The sequence below is a fragment of the Podarcis liolepis genome, assembly GCF_965112155.1.
Source record: "Podarcis liolepis genome assembly, chromosome: 5".
Classification (NCBI taxonomy): Eukaryota; Metazoa; Chordata; class Lepidosauria; order Squamata; family Lacertidae; genus Podarcis; species Podarcis liolepis.
Genome location: NC_139556.1, coordinates 4,776,660 through 4,797,152, shown reverse-complemented (window position 1 = coordinate 4,797,152; position 20,493 = coordinate 4,776,660). Strand labels below are relative to the sequence as shown.

General features: G+C 45.1%; 1 protein-coding gene across 2 annotated transcripts in view; it reads right to left on the bottom strand.

Annotated features, from left to right (window-relative positions):
- SCUBE1 (signal peptide, CUB domain and EGF like domain containing 1) overlaps positions 1-18,562 on the bottom strand; it is a 193,241-nt gene extending 174,679 nt beyond the window's left edge. For both annotated transcript variants that reach the window (XM_083503331.1, XM_083503332.1), the window contains exons 1-2: positions 18,378-18,562; positions 14,394-14,516 (exon numbers count right to left, since the gene is read on the bottom strand). In XM_083503331.1, coding sequence (XP_083359457.1) covers positions 14,394-14,516; positions 18,378-18,468 — 214 coding nt within the window. In that variant the 5' untranslated portion in view covers positions 18,469-18,562. The remainder of the gene's footprint in view (positions 1-14,393; positions 14,517-18,377) is intronic.
- Between the last annotated feature and the right edge of the window lie 1,931 nt (positions 18,563-20,493).

Genomic DNA, 20,493 nt, shown 5'->3' with positions numbered 1-20,493 from the left:
GTGCAGACACACTGAGCCTAGTCTCTTAAATAACTATAACATTTTAAGCGAATGTACTATAGGTGGCAAAGCTGTGAAGGCTAAGCCTTGGCATGAATTCCCTAGGTCAGGGGTTCTCAAACTGTGGTCCATGGGCCACCACTGGTCAGCAAGCTTCGTTCAAGTGGTCCTCAGCATGGCTGTAGATTTGTGGTTGAAGATGGGAGATGCAACGATCCATCACATTACATACAGGCGACTCCTGATTTACATGGGGGTTATGTTCCAAGGCACCGTGCATTTAAGTGAAATTGTGTATATTTGCAACACCATTGAAAAAACCTGCTAACACCCCATTCCACCCCTGCCCCACCCTGCCCCGTTTGTGACATTTTCAGGTCACTTCTGGGTTGTGCATGATGCCCAAGTGTGCAGTCACACACATACTGGATGCGCCTAAAACAGTTGCTGCCTGTATTCATTTTGATTTTTAATTGCATTTTATTGCTTCTTTTATTTCTTACGGACTGTGATTTATTGCATTATAATTCTATAGAATTCGAATCATAATACACTAAAAATATAAGATATAAAAGAAGCAGCAATAGTACGATAAAAAACCACGCAGCATCTCGCACACTGCATTTACACTTGCTACAGGCAGAAAAATAATTTAAGTGGTCCACAAAGGCCCTCAGCAGTTTTCAAATGGTCTGGGGGGTGGGGGGAGTGTTTTGGAGCCACTGCCCTGGACGGCCTGAGATGACCAAGACAACTATCTCATTCCTTTCGCACTCAAGACACTTCACATCTGAAATATCATGATGTTAATACTGGTCCTGCCTTACCCGGTTGACCATAGCTAAGGGATTCTAATACATTCCCTGAAAACCAGATCCATACAAAACAAGCCCAAAATATTACCAAATCAATAACTAACCGAGAGGCAATATTTTCATTCAAAACATGAAAGAAATTATCTGCAGGCTATCGAAAAGCTTGTGAAAACAAAAACATCTTGTCTGCTTTTCTAAAAACCTGGAATTTGGGGCTGAGGCAAGGCTCTCTTGGTAAAAGCTTCTATGGTAATCTTGTGAATTCACAAGATTCACATTCATTTTTAATTAAATTTTATTTGTAACTAATCAAATAATCTTGGACAATTTTTTTTTTTAAAAGCAAGCACAGAGCTGAATGCTTCCTGTGCTGATTGAGGAACCTGTATGTACCCAAACTGCAAACCATTTTCAGAATCTGTTGCTCACAGCCCCTCTAAATAAACAAGCAATTGAAAAGTAGGACAAAACCACATAGAGAAGGCTTTTTAAAATTTTAATTAACTGGAATACATCTACGGTAATGAGTAGCTGTATGGAAACTAAATTATTATCTAAAAGGTATTTGAGCTTTCAAACAACCCATTTAAGAAAGGCTTACGGGTTGTTTGTTTTTTCTAAAAAAATTGTAGGCTGTTTCCGATTATAAAGGAAAGCTTTTAATTAAGATTAGAACAGCCTAATTCAAGCAATAATTTGGTTCTTTTAGTTAGTAAGCCTCTATTAAAAACAAAGCAATTAAGGTTAAATGGGTCGAGGCACTTAAGGTTCTCTCCCACCTCCACAATTATAATAGTAGGGGAGGATATGTCAGGGACTAATTCAGAACAGAAGACACATGTTTCAAACAAGTTTGTGTTTCCCTGTTAATAACAGGGTTGCATTTAATGTTCACTGAAGACTAGCATATTTGTAAACTAGATGTTCTAAAGAACATCAATTTGGGCAAAGATGTAATCATACAAAAGAGACCTATTATCAGCCCCTTAATTGTACTTGGGTCTTGCTCCCCTGAAATCTATACCTGCAGTTTTATTACCTCATGTAAATTATTAGCTTAAGAGCAAAGCAAAATGGCATTAGCTTTATGAAGTGATTAAGCTATTCCACATTTGGTATACTTTATTGCACTGGTTCTTAAACACTGCATTTACAGGTGCCCCCCCCCAGCAAGATCTTCATAAAAACAAAAGGAACCATTCATGTATTAATGGGGGGGGGAGTTTGCTGCCAACATTGAGCAAAAACATCATATGGCAGAGGACAACATGAAATCAACAATGAAATCACATTCATAAGAGATGCAAAGTGCACTGCAAACCAGTAGACCAGATTAATGTATCAACATTGTGGATCATCCCTCATGGAAAACCTGGGTCAAATAATGTGTTTTAAGCAAGCATTTAAAATAGCAGTACTGTGGGTGCCTGTATATGTTGAGGAACCAAAGTGTTCTTCAAAGTTTCTACTGCACCCTGAAGAGAGAAAAGTCTGCTTTTCAGTGCCAAGCTTAGAATTTAACCTGAAATGCAGCTTGCCTCTTCTGCTTTGCCACAGTGGAAACTTAAAAGAAGTTTCAGAGGCAAGTAGGACAGTGAGCCAGAAACAGACTGGACAAGGGTTCTCCCATGTGATAACAGTAAAATATGAAAAAGTGATGGACTGCAAGACAAGGCAAAGCAATGAAGTTTAGGAAATCCTAGCTTTTTTACGTTCTAGAAATATAGCGCTCTTAAAGGTAAAAAATTTATCCATAATTCCACATGCTATACTGTATACACAAATGCTTAACATTGAAAAATATGCACATTAGTCAAAACTGCATACAAAAATGTGTGTATTAAGAGAAATGCTGGCAGATTTTCCTGTGGGTTAAAAAAAAAAGTGTATCAGCAAAATTGATAGATCATCCGGAGTTGCTTGGGCCATCAGCAACTGCCCAACAGTGCCAACCCCAAACAGAGAAACAGACCCGCTTCTTAGCCTAGAGTGTGTGTGTGCAACGAACCAATGCGGAAGTTCCCAGACTGAAGAATGGCCTGGATCCAGTTCTAATTGGATGTCTACAAATGCCAGGAACCCTACCGTCAAAACCCCACCCCGTTTAAGATTTTACATGCATCATCAGTACATGGGGTTCATCAGTACATACAAGCAAATATAGCTGGTTATGTCATTATAGCTGAAAACACATGTGCTATTATTGAACAGACAGATCCAGCTGCAGCGTGAACCCAGCTTTGCAATGGGGGTGCATACATCCACACACTGAAACATCGGATCTGTGAGTGTAATGGTCCTCAGTCTTGCCTTTCACTTCATGTATCAGGTGCACTATCTGAGCTGTTTGTTTGTTTTTAAGTGAAGTTATTTATGCACATTCATATTCATCTCCCATTCCAGAGATTAGAAGCAATTCCATGGATTAGTGTCATTGGATCTAGCCAGTTGGTACCTACTGCCACTGTAACATAACAAAGGAGGATTCACTGTTCCAAAACCACAAGGAAAATCTGCAGAGCCAGGAGTTTCTTTGAGCAGGAACTGAGGGGAACTGAGCTCCCTTACCTTTTTTCTTACATTAAATAAAAAAAATTGTTTGTGGGAGCTGGAACTGATATACACAAATGCCTACCTATATCTGTAATCAATAAAATCTTTGTCCGCTTGAGTTACATTTAGCCACTACCTGGGGAGGGGGATATGGCATTGTGACTGGGAACACAGGAAACAAAGAAACTTCATGGTGAGTTCCCCCACCATTTCCCAGAAAAAAGCACTGTGCAGAACCCCTGGTTTCAGAGCTTACCCTGTGAAGTGGTACCTCGGTTTAAGAACAGCCCTGTTTACGAACTATTCAGTACACAAACTCCACAAAACCGGAAGTAGTGTCCCAGTTTGCGAACTTTACCTCGGTCTACGAACGGAATCTGAACGGTGGGCGGGCACCAGTGGCAGGAGGCCTCATTAGGGAAAGCGCACCTTGGTTTAAGAATGGCTTTGGTTTAAGAACAGACTTCTGGAACAGATTAAGTTCGTAAACCAAGGTACCACTGTATATATTTTGTTTGTATATACGTGTTATCAGTCTGCCTCCACTTCAAATAACTAAAGTAGACTCACGTTTTTTGTTGTGATTGGAGTGGGGACCATAAGCCATTATCAGCTAACAAAACTCTTTTTTGTATGATTCATGATGCTCATTCACATCTTTCTGACTTCTGCATAACTCCCATTTGGGAAAGGGGAAGTCATTTTAAAAAAACCTTCATGGACTCCAGAGTACACAGAAATTTTCTCAGCGCAGCTTGTGTCAAAAGGTGTCCTAAGTCCATCATCAGTCCACAGTTAAAAAATGTTGACCTTGTACAGGAAGAGGTAACTCAAACCAGCTACATAATAACATCTAAAGGAAGTCTAGGAATTTTCTATAGAAACAAAATTTCCAGCAAGAGAAAAAAGCTTATCAATACGCAAAGTATATTTTTAGCCCAAGGTGAAGGTTCCACCCACGTGAGAATTCCTACTGTATCCATGGCATCACACAAATCAGCCTTCTCCAACTGGATGCCCTCTGAAGCAACTCTCATCTAAAGCATCCCGAGGGCACCAGAATGGGGAAATCCGATTTAGATCAAATACGTCAGCTGAAATCACAAAGGAAGAGTACGTGTCATTGAAAGAACTTTTCTTAGAAAAGACACCACTAGGAAGCCTAACGAGAGCTATTGCAATAATATTCCAAAAGTTGCAGAACCTGCAGCCACTGTTGCAACTGCAAGGATGTAAGGATATTTATTTCAGCACGATAAAGAGCTTGTGCAGACATACTGGAAGAGCCTAACCTCACAGCAGTTTAGAGTGCTCAGGAATGGGCCATGGGGTACCCCAACCCCAGAGCAAACCCCCCTTCTTAACACAGCATTGGGGGCATAGCGGGAGGGGGGGCTGCCAGGGTGATTGCCCCGGGCACATTGCTCCTCCTGCCCTCTCTAAGCCAACCCTGTACTGCTTTGCAAGACCACTCAGGGAGGGTGGCATGAGAGGGCGCGTGGCTGTTGTGTCCTCGCGCTGCCCTCCCCAGATCCCAACCTTGCAAGGCTACTGGGAGGGGGGAGGGGCGCGTGAGCCAAGCACCGTTCAATCCCAGCCTCGCCTTAGCTGGTGAGACTAGGATCCAGGGGCGTGGGACTGCCGAACCCTTCTCACATCACCCTCCCCGGATCCGAGCCTTGCAAGGCTGCTTGGGGAGGGTGATGTGGGGACACAGCAACCATGTGCCCTTTGACCCCAGCCTCGTGTGAGGCTCCTGCGTGCCCCCTGCCCCCACCCCAGACGGCATGGAGACCTGCTCCGCCGCTGCACAGCACTAGCATCAGCAATTACACTAACCATGGTTAAGGCCAAGAACCCTGGTTGACTTAACCACAATTAAGATGGGGAACGGCAGAAGATCCGCTACCAAGGATCAGAGCAGCTTAGCTAACAGCAACCAACAACCATGAAGATTAAAGGAGGCAGTAGAAGGCAGAGGCTCCACCCTGCAGAGTCCCCATGTGACAGGCAGGCAACTCAGCCAATCACTGCCATGGGCTTCACAAAACACCTTAGCTCGTTACAGTGTAGGTTTAGTGACAATTTTCTACTAAGTTCAATAGTTGGCTATGTTCTTATTTTTACTGCCCCTTTCACCACAAAAGTCACATAGCATCTTTTTTAAAAAAGAAGAAGTGTAAGAGGGCCCAAGTAGTTGTTATTGTGAACATTCTCCACTAAAATTCAGTAAAAACTTTACCTCTGGTTAAACAAATTCTAAACCTTGCAATTCATCACCAGGGAAGGGGGGGCGGCGAGGTGGACTACTACAAATCTGTTGGAGGCTTGTTTTGTGGAGAGAAAATTCTCCCTCCAGGAAGGTTATACAGCTAAATGCACCCTTTAAACATCACTCAGGATCCACAGCAGAACACAATGGGCAACAAAAAAGAAGCTTTGGTCTGTCATATTATATTGCTTCTTCATAGGTTTAGATGGAAAATGGGAAACAAACCAGAAAGCCATTTGGAACAATCCTGCTCAATCAGACAGTATGATTCATTTACAGAAGTTCTGGTTTAAAAGGCATTTAGATACCTACTTGGAGGCGCATACCAAATGAATTCTTTTGTGCTTTCGGAGGTATAACCACAACTTACAAAATGGTTCTAAAGTGCCTGTGTCTTAAAATACAGCATTAAGCAGAAATCAATACTGCCATGCAATTTTTGTCTGTGGTTTGGTAAATTCAACCTCCTGGCCACAATTTTAGTCTTCTCTTGTGGAGCAAAGGAGGCCTTCCCCCATTCCCGCCAGCTTGCCTTGTGACCTTCTCTCCTTGCTCCTCAACGTACATTTTAAGAACGCAAGAAGAGCCTGCTAGGTCCGGCCAAGGGCCCATCTAGATGAGAATCCCGTAGCCACAGTGGCCAGCCATATGTCAGTGGGAAACCAGCAAGCAGTATTCGAGGACTAGAGCAGCACTCGCCCCTCCTGGGGTTTCCAACAACTGGTAGTTGAGAGCACTGCTGCCTCCAGCTGTGGAAGCAGAGCATAGCCATCAATAGCCCTACATCGAAAGGATTGCAGGAACACATTTGAGAATATAATTTCTCTTTAAATTAATGCTGAAATCCTATGCACATCTGCAAATAAGTCCCCCCCCCCAAAAAAAAATTGTGCTATTTTTATAGGGTGACTCCCATAGGATGACAGAGGAGAAACAAGGGGTGCAATCACATAAGATTCAGACTGCATCAGTTTTGCCACATGCACACTGACTGAAATGTCTGGCACATACCTGAAGTTCTGGAAGAGACTTTAAAAGGTGTAAGAGAGAAGACCTTTCCCTTCTCTCCCAGACATTCTATGTGGAATGATGCAACAACACTGAGCTTCCTAGAGGGTTCATACGAGGACCTGTGGATGGAAGATGCCTTTGGGCAGAGAGCAGGGAGGGGAGACGGGAGATCTGGCCATTACAGTAGGATTGGGCTACACGTGTTTTAACATAACCACAAGTTATTTTTTTATTTGACAGAGATTGTTTGTTATTGGTTCGTAAACCTTGTTTATGTGTGAACCCAACTACATACAAAATGATTTTGCCTGGCGCCTAAATATATGTAATGAAGGTGTCAGTCAAGTCTCCTTGGGGAGAGCATTCCGCAAACAGGGAACCACCACAGAAAAGGTCTGTTCTCATGTGCCACCCTCCAGACCTCTCATGGAGGGGGCACATGAAGAAGGGCTTCAGATGATGGTTGCAGGGTCCTGGATGGTCATAGAATCATAGAATCATAGAGTTGGAAGAGACCACAAGGGCCATCGAGTCCAACCCCCTGCCAAGCAGGAAACACCATCAGAGCACTCCTGACATATGGTTGTCAAGCCTCTGCTTAAAGACCTCCAAAGTAGGAGACTCCACCACACTCCTTGGCAGCAAATTCCACTGTCGAACAGCTCTTACTGTCAGGAAGTTCTTCCTAATGTTTAGGTGGAATCTTCTTTCTTGTAGTTTGGATCCATTGCTCCGTGTCCGCTTCTCTGGAGCAGCAGAAAACAACCTTTCTCCCTCCTCTATGTGACATCCTTTTATATATTTGAACATGGCTATCATATCACCCCTTAACCTCCTCTTCTCCAGGCTAAACATGCCCAGCTCCCTTAGCCGTTCCTCATAAGGCATCGTTTCCAGGCCTTTGACCATTTTGGTTGCCCTCCTCCAGTTTGTCAGTGTCCTTCTTGAACTGTGGTGCCCAGAACTGGACACAGTACTCCAGGTGAGGTCTGACCAGAGCAGAATACAGTGGCACTATTACTTCCCTTGATCTAGATGCTATACTCCTATTGATGAGGCCCAGAATTGCATTGGCTTTTTTAGCTGCCGCGTCACACTGTTGGCTCATGTCAAGTTTGTGGTCAACCAAGACTCCTAGATCCTTTTCACATGTAGATCCTTTTCACATGGTTCCTACTGGGGAGAGGAAGTTCTTGAGGTATTGCAGTCCTGAGCTGTATAATGCTTTGAAATGGGCCCCAAAACTGATTGGCAGGCAGTGCAGTTGGGCTAGGATTGGCGTTATATACCAGCTGAAATTTCTGAATTGTCTTCAGAGGCAGCCCCACCTATGAAATGTTGCGGCAATCTAATTAACACAAAGCTGACACATCTCACACACATGTGAAACAAAATCCCTAGAAGGCTATTAAAATCAAGGTCTCAGATATAGAATGTGTTCAAGTTTGCTCAACTTCTCTTACCTATTCACTAGCTGATGCTAAATGCCATCCTGCGTGAAAGTTTAAAATTAGTCATGCAAATTCCATTTCATACATAGATTTCTGCAGGGCAATCTCTTACTTTAAATCCTCACAGAGCCCTCTTATTTTGAGTAAGCCAAGGTATGTTGGGACAGAAATAAAGGTATGCATTAAATAAGCATGGATTGCAGCCAGGTCTACCATTAAACAGAAATCAACTTCTAAAATATGGGTAGTTTTAAGATGCAAGGAATCTTTTGATGTGGCCAGCCAGCCCAGCTACACTGCTCAACGCTGGGAACACAGCCTCATGTAGCTATTGCCTTAAATAGGTTTTCCCAGAGTGTAGAATTCATTCCTTTGAAAACACTGGGGTGAGGTGGGTGGGTGGGTAAGCAAGGCTGCATAAATATTCTGCCTTTGTTCTCTGTGAGAGAGGGTAGCAAGGCTCCCAAAGAACAGAGGTTCCAAGATTCTTGAACACTCAGAAGTGGACATTCAAAAAAATATGTCTTGTCAGGTTGGAGTGCAAGACAGAAATAATATGATGACCACAAAAATGTTGTACAAGGGCACTTGATCAAACATTTTCAGTTGACTTGGAGAATATGAAGTTTCAAAATTTTTATTTTGTGGACTTCAGGCAAGCAATCTTCAGGTCTTTAAACTTTTTAATAGACTGATCTTATATTGTGCTAAACATTTCAATACGGTTTCAGCCTCTGAGGAGAAAGACATTTATAGAAGCACTAACAGCATTTACAAGCAAAGAAAAGCCACATGTCGTATTTACAAGGCACTGTCGTGTGGCACCCTTGATATTAGTGTTTGCCAACAGGCAGATAAATCTGTGTAAAAGGTGTTTGGGAAGGGAACTCGTACACAGTCTGAAATAGTTAATTTATGAAGCACCTATAAATAAAGATATAAAGATCTTGAACAAATCTTAAGATTATCGATTTAGGTTCTGGTGCGGCTGAACATTAAATTTGCCAAAAACATTGAATTCAGAATTGAAGCAGTAGGAAACTCAATAAACAGAACTAGCTGTAGTGAAGGGTGGGAAAACAGGAGTCTGGCCAGGGGACAAATTCCATTATCTCCCCCACAGCCCGTTTTGTCCACCTTACCAACCTTGTGAAAAATTACCATCATAGTAAAGGTAAAGGGACCCCTGACCATTAGGTCCAGTCGCAGACGACTCGTGGGTTGCGGTGCTCATCTCGCTTTAATGGCCGAGGGAGCCGGTGTACATGTGGCCAGCATGACTAAGGCACTTCTGGCGAACTAGAGCAGCACACGGAAGCGCTGTTTACCTCTCTGCCGGAGCGGTACCTATTTATCTACTTGCCCTTCATGCTTTCGAACTGCTAGGTTGGCAGGAGCTGGGACCGAACCACGGGAGCTCACCCCGTCACGGGGATTCAAACTACCAACCTTCTGATTGGCAAGCCCTAGGCTCTGTGGTTTAACCCACAACACCACCTGCATCCCACCATCATAGTAGTAAAATGCAAAAGGTAGAAACATTTCATCCACAAGAAGAATATTGGCTGGGAATGCCTAACAAGCTACTAACGCAAAAATACAAAAGGGCAGATAGACCTAACATCTGCTGTCCTCTTTAAATTTGCCTCCATGGTTTTCGGACTCAGTGAAATCCAAATATGGTTGTACAATACCTGCTGAAACTCTCATCATAACCACCACTCAAATTACAACAGAAATGACAACTGCAAAACTTACTGTCAAACCATATGGCCTACTCGGAGTCAGCACAACGCGCTCCTTATCTGAAGCCAAGAGATCAGAAGCATCTCTTCCGTTCCCTCCCCATAGGGAATTCCCAGTGCACATCTCGACATGCGCCATAATCACAGCTACAGTGGTACCTTGGTTTGCAACCGTTTTGGATTACAACCATTTTGGATTACAACCACGTCAAACCCGGCAGTGCGTGTCCCTTTCTTTGGATTACAACCCTTTTTTATATATTATTAGCCCCCCCTTTCTTTTGGAGGCCCCATTGGCAAAAGCGCACCTTGGGTTACAACTGGACCTACAGAACAGATTATGGTTGTAAACCAAGGTACCACTGTAACACCAACAATAACCAGCTTTTTTTTTTAAAGTAGATTTCCAGCAGATGCCCACAGTGGGGGGAAACACAAACACACAAAGCATTCTTTGCACCTCTATCTGTGGCAGTTTTCGCATAGGAGGAAAAAAAGAACTAACAGGAAAATCCAGTGGCTCTTGCACCAGTGTAAATCCCAACCCATTCTCTCTTACACTGGTGCAAGAGTGACTGCATCATCCTGAAAGTTATCTATCCTTCCTGCCTCATCAAACTCGTGCTGCCACAACTGGTACCTCTCAAACCCTGTGCTCCACCAGCTTTCACTAATATTGCCCCTTAAGCACAACTTACCTGGTGATGGTCCACTTTGCACTACGGTCTGCAGGTCACGCAGTGCAGACTGTCAAGACTACTGACTACTGTTAAGCCCACAGAGGTAACAGGGAAACACCTGAAACCATAAGGTATCATTGTTTGGGGGGGTTTGGGGGCTCGGGGTGGAAGAAAGCAGGATGAGCACTTCCCCCGTTGCTGACTGAAATCACTGCCCCACAGTGCCAGACCTTGGCTTGCACTTGTCCTAGCCAGCAAGGAACTCCAAAAAGTAATTCCAGCAGCTACAGTTTTCATCTGCCTTTGATCGTCTTCTTGAAGATGACGCACTGTTCTCTCTCCATTCAGAAATCGATCCCAGGGCAAGTCCCAATTATTTCTTCAGAGCCTGCAGGTTCCTCATCCTTCCTTCTCCAGCCAGCCTTCTCTCAATTTATAGCAGCTGCAGCATAAGGTCAGAGATACTCCCAGACTGACAGCTCAGCAGAATGAGCTGGGTGGCCACACAAGGCCTCCAGACAAACGGAAAGACAGGGAGATGCAAGCTGGTGCCGTGAACCTGTTCCAATATTGCCAGCTCTACTGAAATCTTCACAGATCTACCAAAATATATGCCGATCCAACTCAATACCTGAAAACCTCTGAAGCAAGATTTAATGAAAGGGGAGGGTGCTAAGCACCTCTCTCCCTTGCAGGTTGGGTGAGGGGGGTCTCTCTACCTCTCCATTAAACCTTGCTGCGGATGAGGGAGCTTCATCAAACAGGCAGCTAAACCGATGGACGAAGAGTCTCCCCACTCCCCCATTAAGCCTTGCTCTGGGCCATAGCTGTCAACTTACAGATTTGAAAATAAGGGACCAGTAGCCTCGAAAATAAGGGATCAGCAGCCAAAATAAGGGATTTTGGCTTCACTTAGGGACGCGGGTGGCGCTGTGGGTAAAACCTCAGCGCCTAGGACTTGCCGATCGTCAGGTCGGCGGTTCGAATCCCCACGGCGGGGTGTGCTCCCGTTGCTTGGTCCCAGCGCCTGCCAACCTAGCAGTTCGAAAGCACCCCCGGGTGCAAGTAGATAAATAGGGACCGCTTACTAGCGGGAAGGTAAACGGTGTTTCCGTGTGCTGCGCTGGCTCGCCAGATGCAGCTTGTCACGCTGGCCACGTGACCCGGAAGTGTCTCTGGACAGTGCTGGCCCCCGGCCTCTTAAGTGAGATGGGCGCACAATCCTAGAGTCGGACACGACTGGCCCATACGGGCAGGGGTACCTTTACCTTTTTACACAGAAATCCACCACTCATGGAGCCATGCTGCTTTGGCTGCGACTGACTGTGTTTTGCAGGGGGGTTGGACTAGATTATCCTAAGGGTCTACAACTCCGACCAAAGAAGAGTGGCAGACAAAACTGATGAACGACGTCCAGATGGCAAAGCTTACAGGCAGAATTAGAAACCAGGAAGAGGACCTCTTTTTTAAAAAAACCAAGATTGATTTCTTGTGCCAGGGCAACAAAGTGCTTTAATTCATTTCAGTACAAACATAGAGTTCTTGTATGAAGTTAAATCCCTCTTGAAAAATACTGAGTCTGGAGGCACCCTTAGAATATTCCAACTGTCTAATTTCTTACCACTTTTGGATTTTATGAGGAATCTCCAAGCTTGCTAAGAAGAAATTATTTCTTCACCTGTACTTCTTACATAACATTACTGAAAAGAGGGCCAGATGGGAATCTGACACTTTCCACCTGCTGCCCACACCGTATGTCAGTTCTACACTGGCGCATGATTCTCCCTTCTTAGCTAAAATTTCCGTAAGATTGGGACATCAGTGTTATTGTTTCCATTTATAAGAAGGTGATAAAAATCTGATCAATAGTGTCTATCATGTCATAAGCAGATGCCAAGCTTATTTCCCCCCCCCCCCCTGTGTTCAGATGTTACTGAAACAGCTACTAATAAAATCAGGGCACCTGATCGTGTCTTGGTAATTTAGATGGTAATATAATAAAAAAAGCTGGCTACTTTTGCTTTTGTGGTAGTGCCTGTATGGCCGAAATATTTTGAAACTAATGTAGTGTATAGCTAATTGAGAAAGGAAGGTGTACTTGTCATTTGTTTAATCGTAATTTTGTTGTGTCTAAACAAATAAACCTACTTACTACTGATTTGCAGTACAAATGGTAGAGATTTCAGGGCCACCCTGACAGGATTAATATTTTCACCAAGGACAAAATATGCCTGTTTTATCCCAACAGCCCACTCACTCTTGGTTTCAGTTAACAATCACAAGGATGTCATTTTGAGGATGCACTTTAATTCAACTCTTTCATTTTATTATTTTTTTTAAATAGCAGACATGTCTCAGACTCCAACACAGGATCCGCTCTAGAGGACCCCTCACTTATTTCAATTTTGTACACTGCTGCTGCTTATGCAGGCACAAGAAGCATCTGCAGCTATCCCTAGTGCATGGAGGGCACTAGGAAGGAGCTACAAATGGCTGAGGCAGAGAAAATAGGCAGGGCAGTGAAGCAATGCAAAACAATTGCTTCCAGAAGTAAATTCTAGTAAGAGCACTATTTTTCTGATTCCCCCACCTTTAATTTTAATGAGCCTTTTTTCTTTCTTTTCAAAAATAGAACGTCTTTTTGTCCCGATCAAGAGTGGATCATTTTGACTTTGCTTCAGAAAAATGAAAATTGCCAAAACTGCTGTTTGGTGTTCTCCTCTGCAGGATGCCCTCAACTTACACAGGAGTTATGTTCCAGGGATCACACCTAAAGCCAAAACAGTGTATGATTCAAAACACATTGGGTGCAACAGCAGGTGGGATTGCCGAAGTCGTTTTCCCTGGACACCTGCCCCTTTTTTAATTAAATAAAAATAAAATAAAATTGGCAAACACATAAAGCTGAATGTGCACAAGTTAAACACATGTAAGACACAGGCTTACTGTACTGGCTTTCAATACAACAATAAGCTAATCTCGTGTTTTCAGTATTATCTTAGCCTTCCTAGTGTTAATTAAAGCTTTCCTAGAAGTTAATTAAAACAAAACTATTTTACTTTATCCTACTTATCAGCAAAGCTATGTGCATTCTGCAGTAAAAAAATCAAGTTGTGACCATACGAATAACACACGTTAAGCAACTCTGCAGAATATATTTTATTCTGCAAAATTTGTCATAGTTCTGCTAGCCATGGGGGAGGTAAGGAGCACTGCAGACACCTCTCTGGCTTCTGAGACTGTAGAAGGCACAGTGCTAGCCTAACTCCGTAGCCATAAAATCTAGAAAGTGTTTTTGTTTTTGGTTTTATTCAAGAAAAGAAATTGTGTTTCTTAAGAAGCTGGAGTACGCACCCATTGCCATGTTCTGTCCCTCGATTTCGTAGAGTGCAAAAAAAAAGAAAGTATGACAAAACATTGGCTCATATTTCAGTGTATAGCCCCACTCTAATCTCACAGATTAAAAGCCTGTCTCAAAGTAGACCATTAGCTGGGCACTATTTCTGAGAGGTTCAACTAAGCCTCAAAGGGAAGCAAGCATACGGCAAGGAAAATTAGACACATGATGCATGCAGAACTTTGCTGTGTGCATGTGTCTGTACAAACATACTACTTCTAAACAAAAACTACCTTGGGTTTCCCAGAAGTAACTTCAGAGTGCAGGATGCTGCAGTTTAGATACAGAACAATTAACAGAAGCAGCAGGAGCTTCTTTCCAATAAATACCACGATTTGAGGATAAGCTGCTGTAAATCTGCATTAATTGTTTCAGGAATTCCACTATTTACAGAAGCACTAGCAGAGTAAATAAAATGGGGTGGGGGTTGGGATACGTTTGACATAAATAAGAGAGCAGCTAACCTTACCTTCACATTGTTTTCCTTCTCCTTTATAACCTGGTTTGCAAATGCATTTATATGACTTAGGCGTGTTTTGACAAATGGCATCAATGTGACAGTCATCTGTCCCTTCTGTGCATTCGTCAGCATCTGCATCACAGAACATATGAAAAAAGAAAAACAAGGGATTTCATAAAAACTTTTGAGATTCCACTTGGAAAATCTGTTGCTCCAAGTGTCACCAAAGGCAACCCAGAATTATTTAGACGTCACCACTGCAATATACACACCATAAACAAAACGCAAATGCCTCGTATCTAGCAAGGAAGAGCTGTAGGCAAAAGAAAACTTAACCCTCGTGAATTGATTTTTTAAAAGATAACCTGGCTCTCCGTGAAATAGTTGGGCATCTTTTGATGCCATTGGAATGTGCATCACTATCCAGTGCCATGACTTTTAATGTTTGACTAGTTGCCTGCCACTAAAACAGAATGAAGACCAAAATACAAACTAGGTTTCTGCCTTAGAAACACACTAACGTTGCCCATATTCATCACGTGAAACTGGGGACCACTTCTTGCATTATTTTTGGCAATGAAGAATGCATAACCAAGTACAAAATGCACGCAACTCCATCAAGCGAGACATGTGCCTGCAGTGTCTTTTAGCGGTTGTGTCCCTTTAAAATAGATGCAAGCAGAAATCGCACCAGTAGGCTAGCTTAGCAGGCAAAGAACAAGGCGACAAGGCTGTGAGGCTCAGGAAGAGCAGCAGGGGCACCTGTCACCTGAAGCAGCCATCTCGCTCTTAGCCAGTGGCGTAGCATGGGGGGTGCAGGGGGGGCTGGCCGCACCGGGCGCAACATCTGGGGGTTAGGGTTAGGGGGCACAAATCCACGGGTTAGGGGTGCAAATCCATGGGTTAGGGGGCGCAAATTACTTGCCTTGCCCCGGGTGCTGACAACCCACGCTACGCCACTGCTCTTAGCTAATGGTTGGGCCAGCCTTTCTAACAGGTGAACAATGCAGACAAGTGACCGCAGAAGCCTGTGAAACATGCCACAAAGTGAAGTTTAATCCAGCTGAATAGCCTGCTCTCTATGAAGAGATGCAATGACGGCTCATTCTAAGAAGCAGAACTAACATAAGCTCCTTGATTTCAATCCGACTACTCAACTACTCAGATACACAACTACTCAGAAGCAGGCCCCACGGAGATCCATGGAACTTACTCTGAAGTAAGTGTGCATAGTATTGTAGCCTTGAAATGGTCAGGTGTAAAAAGTCTATTTCCAAAGGGGCCAACTGCCTTTCAAGTGAGCAGCCCTTCTGAACATTTTCCACAACTAACGGCATACAGTGGATGTCTAGTGTATTATTATTTCCATGCCCCCCCCAACTACTTTTTTTTTTTAGGGATACGAAATGCTGTACTGTTGCTGCTGCTGAGAAAATTGATGGAAGAAAGAGCTAAACATAACAAATACTCAGAAAAAAGAGTAAGCGGAAACCCATCAATCCACAATCCATGCTGTTTTACAGCATTAATTCAGGCAAGGGGTCGGGAGAGATATTGTCAAGAGAAACAGCAATCCCTGCATAAGGGGGAAGGCACTGGGAATCAGCTGTCCCTTTGGAAGAACTTTGTCTTTGAGAACCAGGCCTTGGGAGACCTTGGTGCTCACGGAAGAAAGTGGCCCAAGGCTATTGATTACTGTCTAAATGTCAATCAGGCAACTCTGCCTTATAGCAAAAAGAGCCTTTAAATGGATTTCCTCATAATTTAATGCCAGAGGCCCATCTGGGGCTCTTTATCTTATCGGCTGCATAGCCTCCACCAGTAATAATGATATGGCTAACAATTAACTGCCTAAAATCATGAGCCAATAAATGTGAAGTTTTAAATTTATAATATAGGTGGGGGGGGGGGCACGGGGAGAGCAGAAAAAGACTCCTCTACCATCCATGTGCAGTTTGTTTCATGCCAATTAGATTAACAGATCCTAAGAAAAGGTGCACCAAAGTGAAAAAGACTTTGATTGTTAGCTTGAAATCCTAATGCTAATTGTTTCAGAAATGCTCACTCAGCCATCTCCAGCGATAAAACAAGGATTCTTCAAAGTCACAGAGGAGGGGAGAGGAGGGGGCTGCTAAGGGGCAGCAGGAATAATCAGATATTGTGGCCAGGCACACATCAGAGAACTTTGCAAGGGGAAGGAATAAAAAGCAGAGGGAGGAACTGTTATTTCGGGCGAACCTTCTAAGAAGTAAAATTCTTAAAACACAGACAGGCAAGGTTCCTTCCGCGCTGGTGTGCTTCTAACAAAGCGGAGAAAGAAAGAAGTTTGCTCTCCACGACTGAATAGTGGCTTAATTGGTTTCTTTCTTTTGATTTATTTCAACTGCTCAAGCAGTTCAGAACTAGCTGTGGGGTTTTTTATTTTTTTTAAAAGTTGGGGGGCAGGTTTCAGTAAATTTTTCAGGGCACAGTTCAGATCACATACACATGCCACTATGTATTCAGTCAGGCAGGGGATAAAGTAGGAGGTGGCGCTTTTGTTTCAAGTGCCTAAGTTCATACTTTTGACTCATTAAAAGAGGCAAGCAGCTCTCCCATCAAGCTCAGCAGAAGTGACAGCTGGGCTCCTTTCTAATGCCGTCAAAAAACTCAAACTGCGTTGAGCCCAAAGGGGACATTTCACAGCAAACCGAGGATCCTGAGAGTCAGGCGTGTGAATGCCAATGAGTCAAATGGAAAGGGCAGATCCAACGGCGAAACGTCCTCTGCTGCTCGGCTCCTGCTAGGCTGCTTAGGCATTATATTTTTAATCCCTGACCCCTCGCCATTTCTAGGGACAATGCTGGCTTATAGGGAAAGATGAATGCAACTAGATTCCTAGGTCTGTCTTAATCTTCCTGATACTTCTGACAGCAGAGCATTTAAAAAATAGTAAAACTGAAGTGCATCCCCCCCCAAAAAAGGTCTGCTTTTTTAAATGTGAGAGGGGTCCTGTGCGTTTGTGCGCAGTATCACTATCCCAGCTGAGCCACCTCCAAGGTCAGGGAATTCTACAGCCTCTCTCTGGATCAGAAGTGATTGAATACGCAGCTCCATGCACGATTCAGAGGGGCAGAATCACCTACCTACCCTCCCACCCCCCACAGAAGTTGGCTGGAAAGGGGAAGGCCAGAGCAGTGAATCACGCAGAGACACAGTGGACAGCACCTGGAAGCTCACAGCAAAATTTAATTATTTAATGAAGTTATTTCTCCCAGCGCAGTAGCAGGACACTGTTTGCAAACTGCTGTTCTAGGAGCATCACTGACTTGTAAGGCAAGCGACAGAGACAGCTGGTCTCCACATATCATATCTCCAGTTAAAATCTCACAAAACATAAACAGAACCACCAAGATGCTCTCAATTTCTGCTGAAAGAGAAGGAATATATTTTTCTTGCGTGTTAACACCTACAGCTGCAGGTTCAGCCTATCTGGAAATCTTTGGAGGGCCAGAGAAGAAACCCTATAGCTTGAAGATATTTGCCACATTATATTGAACCCTCCCCCCCCCCATACAAAGAACCCAAGTCAAAGAAGGGTCGAAGTACAATAGAAGGGTCCTGTGAAAATTTGGCTGGAGCAGGAGCCTGGCTGGGCGGGGCGAGGAAGCACAAGGTGAAGTTAAGAAATCCTATAATTCACCTTTTTGCGCTGCTGCTCTATGGCAACTGGCTCAACTCCTCTGTCTAGACAGGTTGACCCCGGACACACCGCGAACTGGGGGCTTTGCATCTCCCCGCTTCGGGGAAAGCAACTTCTAAGCGGAGCCGGGAGTCGGAGAGGCGCGGAACAAAGCTGGAGAAGAAAGTCCTGCACCGACAACCCCCGCCCCGCGCCATGCAACTTCTCCTCCCTCGGCTCCATCCCGGGAGAAGCCGCTTGCTTGCCCTCCTCTCTCCCCGCCGCCAACCTGAGCCCCCGAGCGAGGGGAGAAGGCGCCTCCTCCTCCTTACCTGGGACGCCGCTGGCGGCGGCGGCGAGCCTGCGCGGGTGCAGGAGGGCGAGCGCCAAGCCCAGGTGCCACGCCAGGCGCACGGTCCCCATGGCAAGGAGGCGACCCGGCGCGAGGTGGGGCGTGCGCGGCTGTGCCCGGGGCGCGCTCGGCGCTGGCCGACTCGCCGCCGCCGCAGGAACGGGCGCGCCCACAGCGCCCCGCTGATTCGCGGGGGCGCCGCGCGGGGGGCGGGACGGGCGGGGAGCCGGGCCAATCGCCCGGCCGGGGGAGGGGCGCCGGCTGGGGATGGGGAGCAGCGCCGGGCAGCGCCAGGGAGGGCAGAGGGGCCAGGGGCCGGGCTGGGCGCCGGAGGGGCCATGCTGCTGCTGCCTCCGCCGCAAGCCCGGAGAGGAAAAGAACCAGTGGCGTAGCGTGGGGGTGCAGGGGGGGGCGGCTGCACCAGGCGCAACATCTGGGGGTTAGAGTTAGGGGGCGCAAATTACTTGCCTTGCCCCGGGTGCTGACAACCCGCGCTACGCCACTGCCGAGAACAGTATTAGGAAAAGTTCTGTGACCTGGCTCCTCAGTTGGCTCTTTTTGAATTTTTATGCATTGCAACGTTATTTTTAATGGATTATATTCGCATAACGGTGGGTTGCAATGTCTGCGAGCGGATTTCTGCCTCAGCGTTATCTGCTGATGTTTCGAGAGTTATTTCTATAGCGTGCTATTCTCGTGGGCTGTTCAATGCGGCTTGATTCGATGCAAGTTGCTCGTGTGAAGTGTGACTTACTCGTCTGGGTCGGGTTGTTATCAGGTGCGTCGTCTTTGTGGATCATTCTGTCGCTGCTCCGGTTTGTCAACCGCCTTGTGCACAGCGACACAGAAAGGCGGAATACAAATAAAAAGCGAAATCAAAACGACGTTTCCCTACCCCTTTCTCTCTCTCTAAAATGCAAACCACCAATTACAATTATTAGTGCCAGCCGTTCACACCCTCTTGCTCTCCTTCCCAAGAAAACTCCCTTAACTGGCAGACCCTGCTCTTCATTTTGGCCCCTTGACCTGCAGTCAGAGGGTAAGAGGGGCTGGCTGCCTTCCACGACTGTTTGCAGAGGTTGCATTAGAGAATGTGCAGGAATGGGGTCGCCAACTGGTCAGCTAGTCTTGCTGTCCACCTTGCAATACCTTTTGCACAGCCATCTGATAACTGCCAAGTGTCCTTGGTGCAGAGGTGATCACCTAGTTGGTTGTAACTTGCTTTGGGTTGCCTCAGGCAAGAGAAATCAACTAACAAATTTAATAAATAATAGTAACCGCCCAGAGTGGCTGGAGCAACCCAGTAAGATGGCAGGGTACAAATAAAGTTGTTATTGTTAGCAGTGGCGGAAGCAGTACCAAAATGCCAATAAAGGCAGAAAGAAACATGCATACCCTCCAACATTTCTCCAGTGAAAATAGTGGTGTCCCATTCCATAATGATAATTTTACTGTTTATACCCCATACATCTGACTGGGTTGCCCCAGCCACTCTGGGCAGATTCCAACATATATAAAAACATAATAAAACATTAAAAAGCCTTCCCTATACAGGGTTGCCTTCAGACGGCTGGGGGGGGGGTCAGATAACTCCATACCCTCCAACATTTCTCTAATGAAAATAGGGACATCCTAAGGAAAAGCAGAACATTCCGGGATCAAATCAGAAACTGGGACAGCGTCTCTAAATCAGGTGGGTCTCGGTGACAATGTTTACCAAACACTCAAGGTCATAATCTCTGGATGGCTGTGGACACTTGGCTGTGCCACCCTAACCGAACTTGGAAGCTGGCTTAGTTGCACAGCCTTAAAGGTCCCTTGTGTAGGCAGAGAGCGGCTGCCGTCTCCAGCAACTGCTGTTTTTATTTTTCTTGCTTCCCGAGGCGAAAAGTTTGACCCCCATCTCTTTCCCCCTTCCCTCCTCAGGTGCTAAACCAACATATTTCAATGAGCCTTATAGCCTGGCCTAGGCGTGTTTGCTGTGGTCATTGGGATGCTGTTCCTAGAAAATTTGCCTCAGATTGCAGGCTCCAACATTTCCAGAGCCTGCAAGGATTTGACTGCCTGATTTGCAAAGAAATGGCTCCCCTCAAGCT